The sequence below is a fragment of the Ciconia boyciana genome, chromosome 2 (genome assembly GCF_034638445.1).
Source record: "Ciconia boyciana chromosome 2, ASM3463844v1, whole genome shotgun sequence".
NCBI classification, from domain to species: domain Eukaryota; kingdom Metazoa; phylum Chordata; class Aves; order Ciconiiformes; family Ciconiidae; genus Ciconia; species Ciconia boyciana.
This window is the reverse complement of record NC_132935.1, coordinates 35,345,797-35,363,222: the sequence shown is the minus strand read 5'-3', so window position 1 is coordinate 35,363,222 and position 17,426 is coordinate 35,345,797. Positions and strand designations below refer to the sequence as shown.

At 44.2% G+C, this 17,426-nt stretch overlaps 2 protein-coding genes across 7 annotated transcripts in view; one reads left to right on the top strand and one right to left on the bottom strand.

The window, feature by feature from the left end:
• The window catches only part of JPH1 (junctophilin 1), an 85,521-nt gene extending 80,788 nt beyond the window's left edge, over positions 1-4,733 (bottom strand). For all 5 annotated transcript variants that reach the window (XM_072852322.1, XM_072852321.1, XM_072852325.1 and 2 more), the window contains exon 1: positions 4,298-4,733. In XM_072852322.1, coding sequence (XP_072708423.1) covers positions 4,298-4,676 — 379 coding nt within the window. In that variant the 5' untranslated portion in view covers positions 4,677-4,733. The remainder of the gene's footprint in view (positions 1-4,297) is intronic.
• The window catches only part of GDAP1 (ganglioside induced differentiation associated protein 1), a 34,833-nt gene continuing 21,766 nt past the window's right edge, over positions 4,360-17,426 (top strand). Inside the window, exons 1-2 of one of the 2 annotated variants that reach the window (XM_072852328.1) lie at positions 4,360-4,496; positions 6,245-6,396. The gene's annotated coding sequence lies outside the window, so the exon portion shown is untranslated. The remainder of the gene's footprint in view (positions 4,497-6,244; positions 6,397-17,426) is intronic. The other variant, XM_072852329.1, reaches the window with a different exon arrangement.

The following is a 17,426-nucleotide window of genomic DNA, read 5'->3' as shown; positions in this document are numbered from 1 at the left end:
AAGCTCAAAAATACTTGATTCATTTAGGACTTGTATTTTTCACTACTCTGTAGAAAGAAGTGGAAGAGGTCGCTGTTGCCCATAAGGGCATTAAAACAAGGACAACTGATGTGCTATTTACTTGTCCGATTTTTCTTTCTACTGGGGAAATAAAATCAATGCCAGCTTCTTCTAAAGAGAAAATAGTCAATGAGAAAATGGAAGATTCATACTGAATTGGTCCTTGGAAAGTACCAAAGATATTTAGCTGGAATTTTGTGCAGTCTTGCAGGTAACAACTATCTCTTCTGTCATTACAAATCCATTAAGGGAAAGGCTTCTGACACTAGTGCTAGAAAGCAGACTCATTTTCCCTGATTTTTTCAACTTACATTTTAAAGGAAAAATATTTTAACGGCATATGGAGGACAGTGTCCAGAACGCAGATACAAGAGACTTATAGAGTATTTTAATTGACGATATCAGACCCTAACCGTATCATCTTCTTCAACAGAAGAAATTTTAGAAAACTTTAAATGAGCAAGATAAGGTATGTTAATACTGCAATATAATTAAATACTATAGTATATAATACATGATAAAAAAGCTTTTCCCATATATGAAGATACTAAAATATGCAGTATTTACCTATCTCTCTATATAGATATAAATATGACTGATATATCAAACGCACCTTTCCGTTTCACCTTATACTATAATTGACTGTTCAAAGCAGTTCCAGTAAGAGTCAACTGTTAAAATTTTAATTAACAATGTAATTACCAAGCTAATTTAAAACTGTATTTGACCATAAAACAATAATATTGTTCAGCATTAATTTTCCAAAACTAGGCTTGGTATCCTTTGTAACTGAAGAAACATTCAGCCACGACTTTTACTGACCTTCCATCTGGTGTTTAATTGGTTCCCCTTAAAAGGTGTTCGTATTTTAAGCCTGAGAACTATTAGAAAGTATATTTTTTTCTTTTGTTTTTGTTGGCAAGCTGCTGTAAGGTCTAATTTCCCAACCTGTCTCCTTAGAGTTATATTGTGCCATCCCTCCCAAAAAAACCTCAGTATATCTTACAGCTGTAAACGTCAGTGCCTACTTGCGGCTAAAATTTAAAACTATGCTGTGTGAAAAAGCTGAGAGGCCAAGGACCTATTAGCTACTCCACTTGCTCTGATACTTTACTTACATTTTCTGTGGTTTAACAAGTTCATTGTTACATCAAGATTTTTGCATGCTTTTCAGACTCAAATACTAGATAAGCAGGCATCTAGAAAGAAGACCACTTAGAAATCAATGAACATATGTACTACTGATGACCTTTGCTTAAGGATTCGTTTGCCACTGACTGACCTCTGTGGAACGACAATGCACAACCTTACAGCAAGATGCCTGTTATTGCTATCGTTGGCAGGACCATAAACCGCTAACTAATTTGCACATACTGAAGTTTCAGATTAGGCCTTAGTCCCTCTGTAAAAAATGCGCCAACAGACTCACAGATTCACATAGATTCAACAAATTCTAGGGAGTTTAAAGGAGGCACAGAAGTTCAGATCGCTGTAGGAAACAACCTGATGGGCCACTTGAAGGCCCAGTGTAAGCACATGCGATGAATGGAGGATCATGGTTTATAATTCACAGTGTTTTCCTCAGAGATTTGACTGAGTGACAATTTTAAGCATTTAAACACAGCATGACATATATTACTCATATTGTGCAAAGTGTTGTGTGCAGAAACACTGAGGGACACTGTCAATGCTTATGTTCCTCTTCCCCTCCCTCAACTACATCTCCTAATACTACCAATGCATTTTAAAACAACATACTGGGGAAATAAAAAAAAAAAAGGCAGCAAATAGGCCTGGATTTTAGTGAGTTTGAAAACAAACTGGCGATTGGCATAGTCTAAACAGTTATTTCCCTATGCTGGCATTCTCAGGTCATAATAAAGGAAGAGCTTTCCTGCAAATATTTCACAGCATGTTAAAAACACATATGTAAATCTGGTTTCCTTGTAAAAACATTTCAGACATTCTTCTGGTGTACAAATACAGCTACTGTTCCCAGAGCACAAAAACAAAAACACATCTGCAAACATCTATGACGCACTGCTTTGCTTCATTCATGAGTACTTTCATTAAAATCAATGTAACTTCACACCCTCTGTTCATATGAACTGCAACACGTAAAAGACTGGGGCCACGGTAACAGATTTCAGTTAACAAGACAAAAAATCTTACAGTGTAAACGGCATGCTTCATGTGCTGTTTCGGACAAAGGATTTCCTGTGGGGTCTAAGTCTTAACATTTACAGAATTTACCTCCAATTATCAATATTATAGAGATTTTAAAAATTCCACAAGAAGCCTAAAGAAAAAGATAAAAGGAACTTTAGTTTGAGAAAATCACTCCTAGAAGATTTACTTGAATGGCAATTTACTTTTCTGGAAAGAAAAAAAAAAAAAGGATGGCCACTGCAAATTCAACTATTCTTCAGCTTCTAATTTACTAGCCAAAACAAATATAATAAAAGTTGAAAAGTCTATTGCGTGGTGAAAGTGAAACTAAAATTCTGATCTTTTCATGCCTTTTTTTTTTTTTTAAATGCCCAAACGCATATCTCGGCTGACTTTGAGCACTAGGCTGACTCTGAGAACTTTCCACACAAGGAAACAATTTTCAGACAGCTACAAATATGTATAAACAAGGGGATTTTAAAAGTTCAAGGTACAAAAACCACAGTACATTTCATTTTATGAAGGAAATGAATCTTACCCAACTCGCTACATTTTGTATTTCGGAAAAGAAAAAAAGGACCCCAACTGTAAACGTCTCTTCTTCTGTTTAATACAAAAATACCTATTCTCTGACATGATCCTGAAAGTTTGACCACAAATCTCTTACCAAAATTCCTTGAAGAAACCAGCGACAGCATCAATCAAGAGATCTGATACATAGGTTAGTCCTTTAGTTGCATCATGTGAACATTACCTCTGACTTTGGTAAATTCTATTTCTTGCGTGTTACGTAAGCATGTTGTTCAAAGCTGAAGCAAGCAGCATTTCTGTAAAAAAACCCCAACAACTCTCTAGTCCTAAAACTGAGACCAGTTTTTCCTGCTACAATAGAACAAACCAAGTTGAAGAGCAACTCCACAGAAGTTGCAGGTGGCACTTCCACTGATGCCAATGGCATTACAGGAGCAAAGGATGAATTAAAAAATATCAGGTGTATTTTTTGTGCAGTGCACGAAACGACAGAGGTACAATAACTGTAACTGGCCGTTCAAATAAGCTCCAGTCCTAAGCGACCTTACTGAACCTTGACTTCTTGACCGCTCCTAACTTAAATGTGAGGGCCGACTGCCTGATCCTCTCCACACACCTACAAGGAGCTCAGCCCTAGAAACATTTGCTTTTTCGTGGTGAAGGGTGTGAGAGGCAGGCCTGTGTAATTTCACCACACAGCTTATACTTAGAGCAGTGTGTTTAAAACTATATTATATTTTAATAAAATATGAGCTATTACATGAGGGTGGACCCAAGTGTCATTGATTTTACGCAAGTTGCGTACCCGCTTCACTACCTTTAGCGTCCGGCTTACAAGCCGAGCGTATCGAGTGTATAAAGCTACTCCTGCTAGCAAGTAAGAAGGCACAGGGGCTCGCCTATTAAGTTCTTGCTGTTTTACCGGGAAACCAGTGCAAAGGGAGCGAGCCAGCGAGCTCGCTTGCCTGCTTTCTCTCTGAGACAGGCGCTGCCGGCCCCGGTTATCGTTATCACGGGCGGGGAGCCCAGCAGCCGCCTCGGCAGAGAAAAAGGAAAGCTGCCTGCAGGCAGCCGTAATGCGGATTTCTACCAGCCGGCCAGGAGAAAGCCACGAGCCCGGCAGCACCACCTGCTCCGGAGCCCAGCCCGCGTCCCAGCGCGGCCGTTCACGCTCGGCCGGGGCCGGGAGGCGCCTCACGGAGCGGGGCGGGGCGGGCGCCGGGCACCTGTGGCACTCCCCGTCCGCCAGCGGGGCCTGCGGGACGGCGAGGCCGGCCGCTAAGAAGCGCGCTCGCCGCCGGGAGCGGCGCACGGAGCCGGGCAGGGGACGGACAGAGGGGAAGGAGGGCAGAGCCCTCCGCGCTGAGGGGCCGCGGGCGGTGCCCGGCAAACGGCCGCCGCGCCCGGGGCCGGCGCGAGGGCGGCGGTTGGGCAGGGGCTGGGGGGAGGGGCCCTGCCCGCGGCGCGCGCGCCCACGCAGGCGCGCCCCCCGCCCCCCGGCGCCGCCGCGCGCGGGGCGCCCCCCGCCGGCGCCCACCTCCGTCCCCGTAGGTCTCGACGCCGTATCCGTCCTGCAGCCCGTTGCTCCAGGTGCCCTCGTAGCGGGCCGGCGTGCTGAGGCTCTGCCGCACGCCGTAGCGCCCCTTGAAGCCGTGGGACCACTCGCCGCGGTACATCCACCTGCCCTTCGTCTCCACGCCCAGCCCGTGGCGCTTGCCCTGCGCCCAGTAGCCCAGGTAAGTGTTGCCGCTGGGCCAGGTGTAGCCGCCCGCCACCTCGAAGCCATGGGACCAGGAGCCGGCGTACTCGCCCTGCCCCTTGGGCCCGGTGCAGATGCCGTGCCCGTGGGCTTTTCCGTCCTCCCAGCCGCCGCAGTAGGTGCCGCCATCGTCGAAGTCGAACCGGCCGCCCGTCATCCAGGGCAGCGGGGCGAGCGCGGCGCCGCCGCCGCCGCCTCCCTCCCGCCCGCTTTCCCTTGCCTGCCCTGCCTGCTCTGCCCTTCTCGCCCGCCGGCCGCCCGCCCCGGCGCTCCCCGCGACTGCGAGCGCTCCGCCGGCCGCCCGCCCGCGCCCAGCCCAGCCGCAGCCCCGCGGCGGCAAGCGGCGCCCGCCCCCCGCTCCTCCCTGCCCGCCCCTCCGCCCCCCGCCCGGCACCGCCCCCGACCGGGGCTGCGGCCGCTGCCGCGGGGCAGGTGCGCGCCCCGCGGGCTGGCTGGGGGCTGCGGCCGCCGCTGCCGCGCCGGGGTGAGCTCGTCCCCCGGCAGCGACTGGCAGCGGGCGGGTGCCCCCCAGGGGGAGGTCTCCGTGTGCCCTCCCCTCCCGGGGAAAGGTGCCCCCCCGTGCTCGGGGACGCGCGTGTCGCCGGGCGGGGGAAGGCGGGCGGGCGCGCAAGCCGCGCCGGGGCCCCCGCGGCGTGCGGTGCCCGGGGGGCGGCGGGGCACGGTCCGCCCTGGCGGGGCCGGCGGCTCCGAGCTCCGGCTGCGCCGCCTTGCCCTGCCTCAGCCCTGCCCGTCCCTTGGGTTCCTGGGCAGGTTGCTGCTGCCTCTGTGCACCTGCCAGCGCCTGCAACAAGTAGGCAAAAGGAGAGCGTTTTCAAGTAGTACCCGTGATTTTTAGTTTTTTATTTTTACCTTCTCTGGGCTTTAAGACTACTTTTACGCTGACGTTGTTGCTGCGGAGCACAGCCGGGTTGCGCTCTGTCCCTTTTTCCAATCCGCACACAGAGCCCACCTTCCCGAAGGGGCAAACCAGCAGTACCACGGGGCTAGAAACACGGGGCACGGGGAACTTGAGTGGTATCAAGGCCTTTCAAGGGCAGTGCTGCTGGGAACTTTGTAAGGAATCTCTCATTATGCCTTCAGCCCCAGGGCCGTTGGGTGACTGAATAGCTCTAAATCCTGCCAAGTACTCCTTTGCCAGGTATTTGATAATCAGATAAAAATATAAGGACAAATGTCAGGAGAAACACGGAAGCGTAGAAATAGCAGAGAAAATAGTGGAGAAGGGACTGAAAGCTGTTGTCACAGGGCATCTTAGCTTTTTGTCTTTTGCAGTTATAGACCAGGACTGGAAGAAAATCTGAAAGAAAATGTTCTCCTTCAATGGGAGTTTTGTTAAAAGCATGAATCATACTTATAAATCGTGGGGTGTGGTACTATCTGGACACATGGTTTGGAAAAGTGGGGAGCTAACAATGGTTATGTTAGCAGCAGTGAGTAAAAGCAGAAACGTAATTGCAAATGAAAGATTTGAACACAAACCATCAGAAGTCGAGACAGTTAAGCTTCAGAAATTTATGCCAAATTCAGCCCAGTTATAAGCAGTTTTGACTTAAGCCTAAAGGACATTAAAATATTGCACATACTAAATATACCCATTTAACTGGGGTAAATTTTCAAGCTTTATGCTCCACAGGACACCGATCTGTGTACATTTTTATGCCACACTCTCACAGTTCAGTGCTGAAGTATCTCTGCTCTTTCCAGGAGTGAGTTGAGCACTACAACCAATACATGCCCCTGTTGTCTCCTCTCCCATCAGAGGAAATGTGTGCTATTGCCATTCCTGCTGTCCTGTTGTCCTGTTGCCGTTCCAGCAAGGGGCTTTGGGATTTCTCGTTCTACTTGAAAATGCAAAGGTAAAAGACTGCATGCACGTTTGGAGACATACATGCAAACAGAAAAAGACAAGATCAAAGACATGTGCCTTGTCCATGAGATGGGTGTGCTGGTTTTGGCTGGGATAGAGTTAATTTTCTTCATAGTAACTAGTATGAAGCTATGTTTTGGATTTGTGTTGGAAACAGTGTTGATAACACAGGGATGTTTTAGTTACTGCTGAGCAGTGCTCACACAGAGTCAAGGCCTTTTCTGCTCCTCACCCCACCCCACCAGCGAGTAGGCTGGGGGTGCACAAGAAGCTGGGAGGGGACATGGCTGGGACAGCTGACCCCAACTGGCCAAAGGGCTATTCCATACCATATGGCGTCATGTTCAGCATATAAAGCTGGAAGAAGGAGGAAGGGGAGGATGTTTGGAGTGATGGCGTTTGTCTTCCCAAGTAACCGTTACGTGTGATGGAGCCCTGCTTTCCTGGAGATGGCTGAACACCTGCCTGCCCATGGGAAGTAGTGAATTAATTCCTTGCTTTGCTTTGCTTGCGTGCACGGCTTTTGCTTTCCCTGTTAAACTGTCTTTATCTCAACCCACGAGTTTTCTCACTTTTACTCTTCTGATTCTCTCCCCCATCCCCCTGAAGGGGAGTGAGCGAGCGGCTGTGTGGTGCTTAGTTGCCAGCTGGGGTTAAACCATGGCAGTCCTTTTTGGTGCCCAATGTAGGGCTTGAAGGGTTTGAGAGAATGACAGATTTGATTGGAATGTGCTAGATCAAATTTGTATCTGGTATTGCTGTTTAGCTATTAATTGGCAGGCTCCTGTGCTTGCCATGGGGCTTGCTTGCCTTACCGTATATTAGAGTCTAGGGCTCGTTAGTGGCTGCTTTTTGCTTTTGCTGCTTGCTGTACTGCTGTACCGCTTATCGTCTGACTGCTGTGCCTGGGAACATTTTGATAAGAGCAATGGTGATGTGCCTGGGCTGGCAGATGGCCAGGGCATCGCTGCTGTTTGTGTGCTGCTGTACTGGAGAGGCTGGAACTCCACTGTGAACTTGAGTCGAAGGGACTGTGACCTGTGGGTGGGTCTCTGTGGGAGTAGGACACCCCAAAGTGTCTGTGGCTATGAATAAGTCCATGGCAGAGCACATACGTCTCAAAGCGTCTGTGGCTGTGGGTATGTCTGTGCCGCAGCAGGTATACCACTGAAGGCATTATGGCCCAAGTATAGGTCCACGCTGGAGAAGGTACACCTTGAAGCATCAGTGGCTGTGCATGAGGTCACGCTGGAGCACCTCAAAGCGTGTGGCCATGGATAAGCCCATGACAGAGCAGGTATGCCCCTGGAGGGACTGCAGCCATGGGTAAGGCCATGTTGGCACACGTTTACTTCTGAAGGGACTGTGGCTGTGAGTAAGGCCGTGCTGGAGCAGGTCTATCTGTGAAGGCATTGTGGCCCATGGATAAGGCCACACTGGAGCAGGTGCACCTCAAAGCGACTGTGGCTGTGGATAAGTCTATGGTGCAGCAGGTATACCCCTGGAGAGACTGTGGCTCATAGATAAGGCTCCACTTGGAGCAGGTACTCCCCTAAGGGACTGCAGTCTGTGGATAAGTCCAAGCTGGAGCAGGGGCAAGGGGAGGAATTCGTTGCAGTGTTAAACCCTATTGTCCAGTCCAAAAGGACCAGGAGTGGAGATTGTAATGGAAATATCTTTAAATTGTGGTAACCCATGATTTGAGTTGCATGTTATGGGAATTACTATGGCAGGAACCACCTGAACCAATGGAGAACAGCCTTACAAGAAGCAGTGCAAGTGCAGCAGTGACCCGACCTGAGCTGGTGTTGGTGCCCAGTAACTCCACACAACACACCACCTCTCCTGTCCTGAGTGACAACCATAACAGATGGAGCCCAAAGTCATGGACTAAATGAACTCAGTGGACATTCTGTGGATATTTTTGGACATTTATGGACTTTTACAGACATTTCACAAGGGTGGTCCATAGTTTAAGGGAATGATATCTGTATATTGTATCAAAGGATGGGAAGGGCAGTGGTGGGTAATGAGGATGTATTGGATAGTGTGAGACCTGAGCATGATGTAAATGGTGTGGAATAAGAGGTGGAGAATGTGCTGGTTTTGGCTGGGATAGAGTTAATTTTCTTCATAGTAGCTAGTATGGGGCTCTGTTCTAGATTTGTGCTAGAAACAGTCTTGATAACACAAGGATGTTTTTGTTACTGCTGAGCAGTGCTTACACAGAGTCAAGGCCTTTTCTGCTCCTCACCCCACCCCACCAGCGAGTAGGCTGGGGGTGCACAAGAAGTTGGGAGGGGACACAGCCAGGACAGCTGACCCCAATTGACCAAAGAGATATTCCATATCATATGGCGTCATGCTCAGCATATAAAGCTGGGGAAGAAGAAGGAAGCAGGGAACGTTCGGAGTGATGGCGTTTGTCTTCCCAAGTAACCGTTACGTGTGATGGAGCCCTGCTTTCCTGGAGATGGCTGAACACCTGCCTGCCCATGGGAAGGAGTGAATGAATTCCTTGTTTTGCTTTGCTTGTGTGCGTGGCTTTTGCTTTACCTATTAAACTGTCTTTATCTCAACCCACGAGTTTTCTCACTTTTACTCTTCTGATTCTCTCCCCCATCCCACCGGGGGGGAGTGAGCGAGTGGCTGTGTGGTGCTTAGTTGCCGGCTGGGCTTAAACCACAACAGTGCTCAAAACAGTGTTGATGATACAGGGATGTTTTCGTTATTGCTGAGCAGTGCTCGCACAGAGTCAAGGCCTTTTCTGCTTCTCACCCCACCCCACCAGCGAGTAGGCTGAGGGGACACGGCTGGGACAGCTGACCCCAACTGACCAAAGGGCTATCCCATACCATATGACGTCATGCTCAGCATATAAAGCTGGGGGAAGAAGAAGGAAAGGGGGGACATTAGGAGTGATGGCGTTTGTCTTCCCAAGTAACCGTTACGTGTGATGGAGCCCTGCTTTCCTGGAGATGGCTGAACACCTGCCTGCCCATGGGAAGGAGTGAATGGATTCCTTGTTTTGCTTTGCTTGCATGCACGGCTTTTGCTTTACCTATTAAACTGTCTTTATCTCAACCCCCGAGTTTTCTCACTTTTACTCTTCTGATTCTCTCCCCCATCCCACCAGGGGGGAGTGAGTGAGCGGCTGGGTGGGGCTTAGTTGCTGGCTGGGGTTAAACCATGACAATGGGGAAGTTTTCGATGCGCCTTTGTGCCCTGGGAATTTTGTTCCATAGTTTTGGAGTGTACAAAACCAGACAAGAATGTAATTTCTGTAGCACAGACATTATGCAGTCTTTCATGTATCTTTGGACAAGGCTATATATTGTGCTCAAGTTAAGGAACGAGACATTCATTGCAATGTGAGCTTTTGTAGAAAGCCATTACCAAGTCTGGAGGAGAAGTCTGAAAAGATAGCAGTATGTGGGATTGCTGAAGAAGGTGCAGTTCAGTATCCTCTGAGTATTTCTTGAGCTCATCAGGATTTATGCCCTCCATATCTTGCATTTCTTAGTCAAGAAAAAGATTGGAAAAAATAGTGGTGATGGCATGTGTGCTTTGAGGAATTTACTATTTTCACTCTCTCAATATTTTCTCTTTTCTGTTTTCTTTCTTCTGACTCAAGATAAATTCCTGTCATGTTTTAGCCTTAAATTTCAGAAGAGTGAAATGGTTTATATGGGTGTGCGGAACTACCTGTCAGAAGTCAGCATGCCTATACCTCATATCGATACACAATTAAACTAGTAATTGACGTCCCCTGGTCATAATTGCATGTTATTCTATGAGCAGATTTTTATGTAGCATATGTGTTGTTGTGGTTGAACTGGAGCTGCTGAGCATTGGTTTTATCTGTTGTGGGGCTAGTATTGCCTTACACGGTGTTTCCGAATCCTGTGCGCACAACGGAGGTGTAAGGCCAGTATTGCCTTATGTGATACTTCTGCACCCCGTGCACACCAGGGACGGGACCGGAGGAGCAGAAGTGGGGTGGGATGGCTGGTCAGCAAGTCCAGACAGTGCTTCTGTGACTCAGCAATGGAAGGGGTGGGTCCGATGAGCAAGTGTGGGACTCCCCCAGCCCCTCCGTGGGTCTGAGCTGCTTCTCTGAAGAAGCAGCCATGCCCAGCTTCCTGCTGGCCTGGCTGATAACCACAGTTGTGCAAGTCCTTGCATGCCGAGGTATTACGTTTGGCTCAGTATTGGCGAATTACTGGTTTTGCTATCGTTTCCACCTGAATAATTGTACTACTGAATAACTGGATTTGCTGTTGTAATGGCCTGGGTAATTGCACTACTGATCTATATATGTTACTCTAATGTTACTTAGCGATAAATTGTTTATCCCTAAAGCTGTTGGTCTGATGTCTGTTACCATAACCCAAACCTATAACTAATTGGGGCCGCCTTAAGTTCTTACATCTGTATCCTAGAAGATGTTGTACCATTGCATTAATGAAATAAGTATCTGCCTGTTAGTCCTTTGTTTTACCTCCTTGATTTAAATTTTATAGGTTTAATGTTTGATCAGATGAACCAGCAAGATTGGATGGGTCAGAGGTGAACAATGAAAATTTTAGGAAGGAATCATATACATTTTCTTCTGTTATCACAAGTGTGTCAGTGGGTCTTTTTTTAGTGACCTGCAAATGACGCTAAAATGAATGGTAATTTTGCATGTGGTTTATATTTCCAGGTGTATTCATTTAAATGAAGTAATCAATTTAAATGAAGTTGATGCTTGATGACAAGATGAATTCATCACTGTCAGCCTTCTCTTATTATATTTTCAGCAGGGGATAAATTTTGATAGATGTGAGGATAGAAGTGCTTTGCAGAGAACTCTTAGCATCACTCAGCCAGATCTTGATGTAAGAAGTCATGAGTGTCTCATTGCTGATGAGGTTGTATATTTATTTTTTTTTCTGGCAGATTTTGCATTGATGAGTCTCAACTTCAGTTCATGCCACTTTGTGTTTGCCCAGGTTGTACGTAATGATCCTATGCAATGTGTAGCATGTGTGTGTTAAATACCTTAGATCCACAGATTTTGTTTCCTTGGACACTTCCACCCAATATCAAGTTGAAAATGGTTCTAAAACTCCATTGTATGCAGGAAGTAAACAGTTACAGGTAGATGAATGAGTTGACCTGTTGTGTCCAAAATAAATGTAATTGCTTCCACTATTTTTTATCTTCCTTACGAGAGTTCTTTTCCGAAGTCTTTGATATATGTAACATTCAGAAAATACAGGGTCCAGGTGCAGTTTATTTATCATTTACAAAAAAGTACAGTCTTTGTTGTATATTGGCAAAATAGAGAAAGTTTACCTTGAGTAGTTGCATTGCTGTGTAAGTCATCACAGCACTAGGTCTGATGACACTGTCTGTATGCAAACATGAGTGCCTGATGTATGCAAAAACTGTCCTGCAGGGTTGTATTTAAAAAGGCCCTTGGTGCAGGGATGGTAGGTGCAGCAGGTAAAGATATTAAACTCCAGAGATTTAATATTAACTAGATACAAAACTGCTGAGTTTAGACTATTAGTCTATAGATATCTGATGCATGAATAAAAATTAGGCACATTTATTCTTAGCCTTAAACCCCTGATTCAGCAGGGAATTACTTTAAGTACTTTAGTAATCCCATTTACTTCAGTGGGACTACACACGAGCTTTAAATTAAACATCTGCAAGATATCTGTGCTCAAATAAAGCAAAGCTCTGAAGAATGTTCTCAAGTGCTTTGCAGAACAGAGGCAGGATGCTTAACTGATGAGCTCCATGAGCTGCACACATTGTATTGGATGAGTTCACACACAGGACTGCTCTGTGGGAGGCAGAAACAGAGGAGTAAAGGTAGTACCAATGCCACAGTGTAGAAATTTCAAAGATAACTAGGTTCCATATGAATAGCCACAACATTTATGCCAATTTTCATGTCTAGAGTCTAAATTAATGTTTATAAACATAGTTCTGTATAACTTTAACATAAATTATGTGGTCTGACTTCTAGGACAGGAACATACCACTTTTTCTTACTATACTGTAGATTCACATAAGTTACTGTGAATACTGGAATGGTAATTCTACACGATTTTTTGCAAAAAAATTGCTATAATATTTGAGAAACATTGTGTTATGAAACTACTCTCCTAGCTGCATCGGTAAGTGTCAGTTCTACCTTGCACTTGAAGCTGGGACCTGGCCAGTAAGATAGTATATTTAATTCCAGAGATATTATGCTTACTCAGTCAATACAGTTATTATTTTCTTTGCAAAAGTGCTGATAAAGCTTATAAAAACAAAAATACAGATCCTTTTCTAACCTGAAAACAAGATGAGTATGTTCTGTACCCGGACTTCTATTTTCAGCATTGTTCTAAGCAGCTGAATTAGATTTTTAAATAAAAATGCAGTTTAATTTTTTTTTTTAAATGCAGCATTTATGTTGATCTTCTTTGTTTCTGAAGTGATTCTAACAGCAACAGAACTCTCCACACAAGTAAGATACAGTGTATTGGAATGAAATTTTTTAAAAATTTATAAAGATATTAGGTTATCTTAAAACGATGGTATGCAATAGTGTTATGCTTATAAGTACCTATGAAATAATGAAAAAAATACAAAATACTGTTTCTGGGTCTTGTCAACATGTAGTGTTTTTGTTGTGGGTTTGGGTTTGTTTTTTTTTTATATGTCTGCAGAACAAAAATGAGTGTATCACTATACCTTAATCCACTTAAAAAAAAAAAAAAAAAAAAACAAACTCCAAATGTGTTCAATCTTATAATGCTTGGTTTGAAGAAAAGTATAACATCATCATGATTACCCTAAATTACCACCCAAATTATATAGGTGGAAAAGATCTACAAAATCAGATTTATCCCTAGCAAGTTTTCCTAAATGGTGATCTTAATCCTGCAGCCGCTACAGTTCAAGTCTTGCTTCCTCAGGGAAGACAGAAATGGTTTATTGCTTTTCTCTTTGCAGCAAATTCATAAGTGTTTGAAGACAGCTTGTCATGTCTAGCTTTAGCCCTTTTCTTAGCCTAAGCAGGCTACACCTTTCATTATTTCCTCCTAGACCTCTGACAGTCGCTGTTGCTCTTGTCACTTTCTTCAATTACATTAGGTATTTGTTAAAGTCTGGTTTTGAAAACAAAACACATTATTTGGCTAATATTGTGCCATATTATAGCAGCATAATTGCGTGTGACTCCCAAATGACACTATTCTTTTACACTGGTGCCAGGAATCAGCGGTGCGATGATTCCTTTCCCTCCCCACCCCCCCGCCCAACAAGATGATGTGTAACAACTCATCTTCAGTGTGTGATTTGCTGTTCTAATCCTTTCCCACAGAATATTGTTTAAATAGTTGTTTCCCGCTTTGTATTAGTGAAGTTGAGTATCACCCAGCAGGTATTCACTTGCACACTTTTTTTTCCCCCCTTAAGATTACTTCCCTGGGTTAAGTTCATTTTGAATTCTAATCCCATGTTGCAGTTCCTCCTGGTTTCTAACAGTTTGCACATGCAATAACTGAACTCTTCCAAGATCAAAGTTATTAATGAACGTATTGAATGTTAAAGGCTTTCGTACAGATTTAGCATTTGATGCATCCTTCAGGCTTGGGACTTAATAACCATTACTTAGTAACTGTAACCAATGTGTACTCTTTTACCACAGCTTCAACTAGATCACCTTTAAAGAAAGTCAGCAGTTTTGCTGAAGTCAAAATACATAATATCTCTTTTAGCAAGGCTGAAACAAAAAAGGATTTGACATTTTGGTTTATCTCTGTGTGGCATCTGAAAGCTTTCCCTCCCTTCCCTTCGCCCTCCTCCTACTACGGGGCTGTCTCGTTTCCTTTTCTGTTCCTTCCCAGCCAGGTCTCATTCTGTAATTTTGCCTTTCTGATTTTGCCCCTACATACTTGCACTCTTCCCTAATATTCTTCCTTTAGTAATTTGACCGATTTTCTACTTGCGTATACTTCCTTCTAGTGTTTCAGGATCGTTGAAGAGCTCTCGATTTAGTCAAGTTTGTCTCATGATACGCATCTTATTTTCCCTTCACATCGGGATAGTTTGTGTTTATGCCCTTCACATTATTACTTTAAGAAAACAGGTTGCTCTTTTTGGAGTTTATAATAAAATAAAACCTAGTAGAGAGCAAACCTAAGTTTGTGGGTTTTACAGACAGTCTTGGCTGACACTGGCTTGAGATATTCTCATGCCCCCAGCTCTCTGTGCTGACAGCACAACTGTTTCTTCAGTGAGCTGCGATTTGGATCAGGGAACCAATCCAGCTTAAAAATGATCGAGCAAAAAGATTTATTTTTATTTTGCTCTTAAAGCTGAATCATTTGCTCTGTTTGCAGAGCATCTATACAAACAATTGCCCTAATACAATTGAAAGCATCAGGAAAAGCTGGCAGCTCTGCAGTTAACCTCTTTTGTTTTTAATTCCATTCTCTTTTTCCTAGGAATTACAAATAATATTTTCTCATAATCTTTCACCCAAGTTGCCTGCAGTCTTGCATTCTCAGTTTACCCCTGTTGGTTAAAAGGAAAAGATATTCCAGATTTGATGTAGTCACTCATCTGCTGGGTAAAAAAAGTGTTCCCTGTAACATGGTAATGTAATCGCCCTGTGGCACCTTCTCAGTGGGTCCCTCGGTTGTTGAAGTACCCCATCTTCACCCTGTTCTGTGCTTTGAAGAACTAACAGCAGCACCCAAAGCACTCAAGTCCTATGATACTGTGTCCTACAGATTTTCCAGGTGCCTGAGGAGGTCCATGGCCTGATTGAAGCTTTTCCTGTCATTTGGAGCATTTGTATTAGTTCTCGTGTCAGATAAGAATTGGGATTGTTTCATGTTTTCTTAGTGATGTGCAAAGCATCTCTCTCCCCTGCCTGGATGTGTATTTTGTGGCTTTGCTTTGTTTTAAATTGTAGGGATGTCATACCTTTGAGATCTTAATTCCTCTGGTAATTTTCATGTAAATTAGCTAATGAGTTAAATAGTTTTCATACATGTTGCTTTAATATTGTAGGGAAAAAAAGTTCAGCAGCCTTACTCACTGCTCACCATGCTACCATTTTTCTGAATACCTCTGCTGAGAGCCACTTACATCTTCCCAGAGATCTAGGTCTTTTGCCATGCGTTAGGCCCCCTATTTGCTGAAAATCCTCCTTCATTAGTTAGCAATTTCATCGCCAGTGATTACAGACCTTCACAGAGGTTTTGGTAAAGAGAATTTCTTCATCAGACAGACAGTCCCAGCTCTGCAATTTCCGTCTCCTGCAGCGTGACTCTGGTGGAGGAGACCAGAGCTCTGCGGGTCACGCCGGGCCACCTCTGCAAAAGTGAGTGCACCTCGAGAAGGCACCCGTCCCAACTTTCGTAGGGGCTGCAGTTCTCCAGCTGCTCCCTGGACCTTGCAGTTCCTTATAATCTGCCTTGATTTTATCTGGCAGATCTTATCAGACTTAGGGATGAGGCCATGTGTCTGTCTGCATTCATACCTAATTCTGTCTTAACATGGGGTCTGTCTTGTGAATTTCTTCATTTTTTCTTCTTATAAAAACTGAAATGCCTTTTTTTTCTTTAAAAGTCACAAGTTAATGTTAAAATAGCAATTAGATATGATGTTTCTGATTTTGAAAGACATGTTGATGGCCTCGGCTATTAGCATACACTCTGGTTATGCTGTTCTGGAGCAGACCAAAATAGCTGTTGCATTTTACCAATGAATTGGTGTTGGTGCTTCTTATACCTTGGATAGTTGATTAAGTTCATGTAAAAATCTGTTCTTCTGAGTGAATCCATTTCTGAAATGGATTGAAAATCATTGTCATTCTAAATGAGTTATAGGTACAACCTTGGTGGGTTTTGTTTGGGTTTTTTTAGATGATGACGGAGAAAACAAGGCAAATGCTACCAGAGAGGCAAAAACTGAGCTTTTTGCTCTTTGATGATGAATACAATATGGATATTTTTATGCACAGTGTAGTCTCTCTTGAGATTTGTTTCTATTTAAAAAGTCCTCAATAATGGAATTGAGCTTTAGAGGACACTACCACAGGGCCAAGCAGGCTGCAAAGACCTTTAATAGAAAGCCACTCCCTCAATCTGCTTAAACTTTGGTGAGGATAATACAGCTTACTCTAACTGATTTTTGATAAAACAGTAAAAGACAACCAGATGCTTTTTATGCCTGAGTTGACAAATGCACCGCATTGATAAGTTTCTTGTGTTTATCCAGGAATATTTGTCCTGGGGGAAAACAATTGTTGTCACCACAGCTAACATGCAAGTTAAACACCTAAACATATTTTGATGTTTAATTTTACATGAAAAAATATAGCAAGGGTTAGTGCATCATATCAGCCTAACCAATGAATTAAAACTCCCAGCTGGTATGAGACTTCATTTATTCTTGGTTTCCTTCTATCCTGTTGGCTCTTTTAAATGCTGGTAACGTAATGGCATGATGTTTTTGTATGATGAAGAAACCTGTTCACCATGTGAATTACACTATAGCCCCTTTTGCATCCTGAAAACTGGCTTTCTTAGCAAATACGCTTAATGTAATATTGCATTGCTGCAAAACAGTTTTCCATTTGGCCACTGAAATTTCAGCTTAAAGATTAGATTCTGCTCTTTGGAAAACATAACAACCAAAGCAGAATTTTGGATGGTGCTCTCTGTATTCTGCAGGTGCAGCACTGTTTTTATGCTCTTCTTTTGGTGTTGTCACATGAATTCATGTTTGCAGCTCTGCATGTGAGTAAGTTATGTATATCTGTGCTTCTGGCAAGTACGAGATGGACATTGGACAAATTAGTATTTGCATGATTTCTTTTTCTATAAACTGTATGATTGGGAGGGTTTTGAGCCTTATTTTTGTTTAAAAGTAACATTTACTGTTTGGTTTTTTTTTAGTAGAAAACACCTCACGCCAGGTGTAGAGCCTAAAACATGCTTCCTAATGTTCTTTATC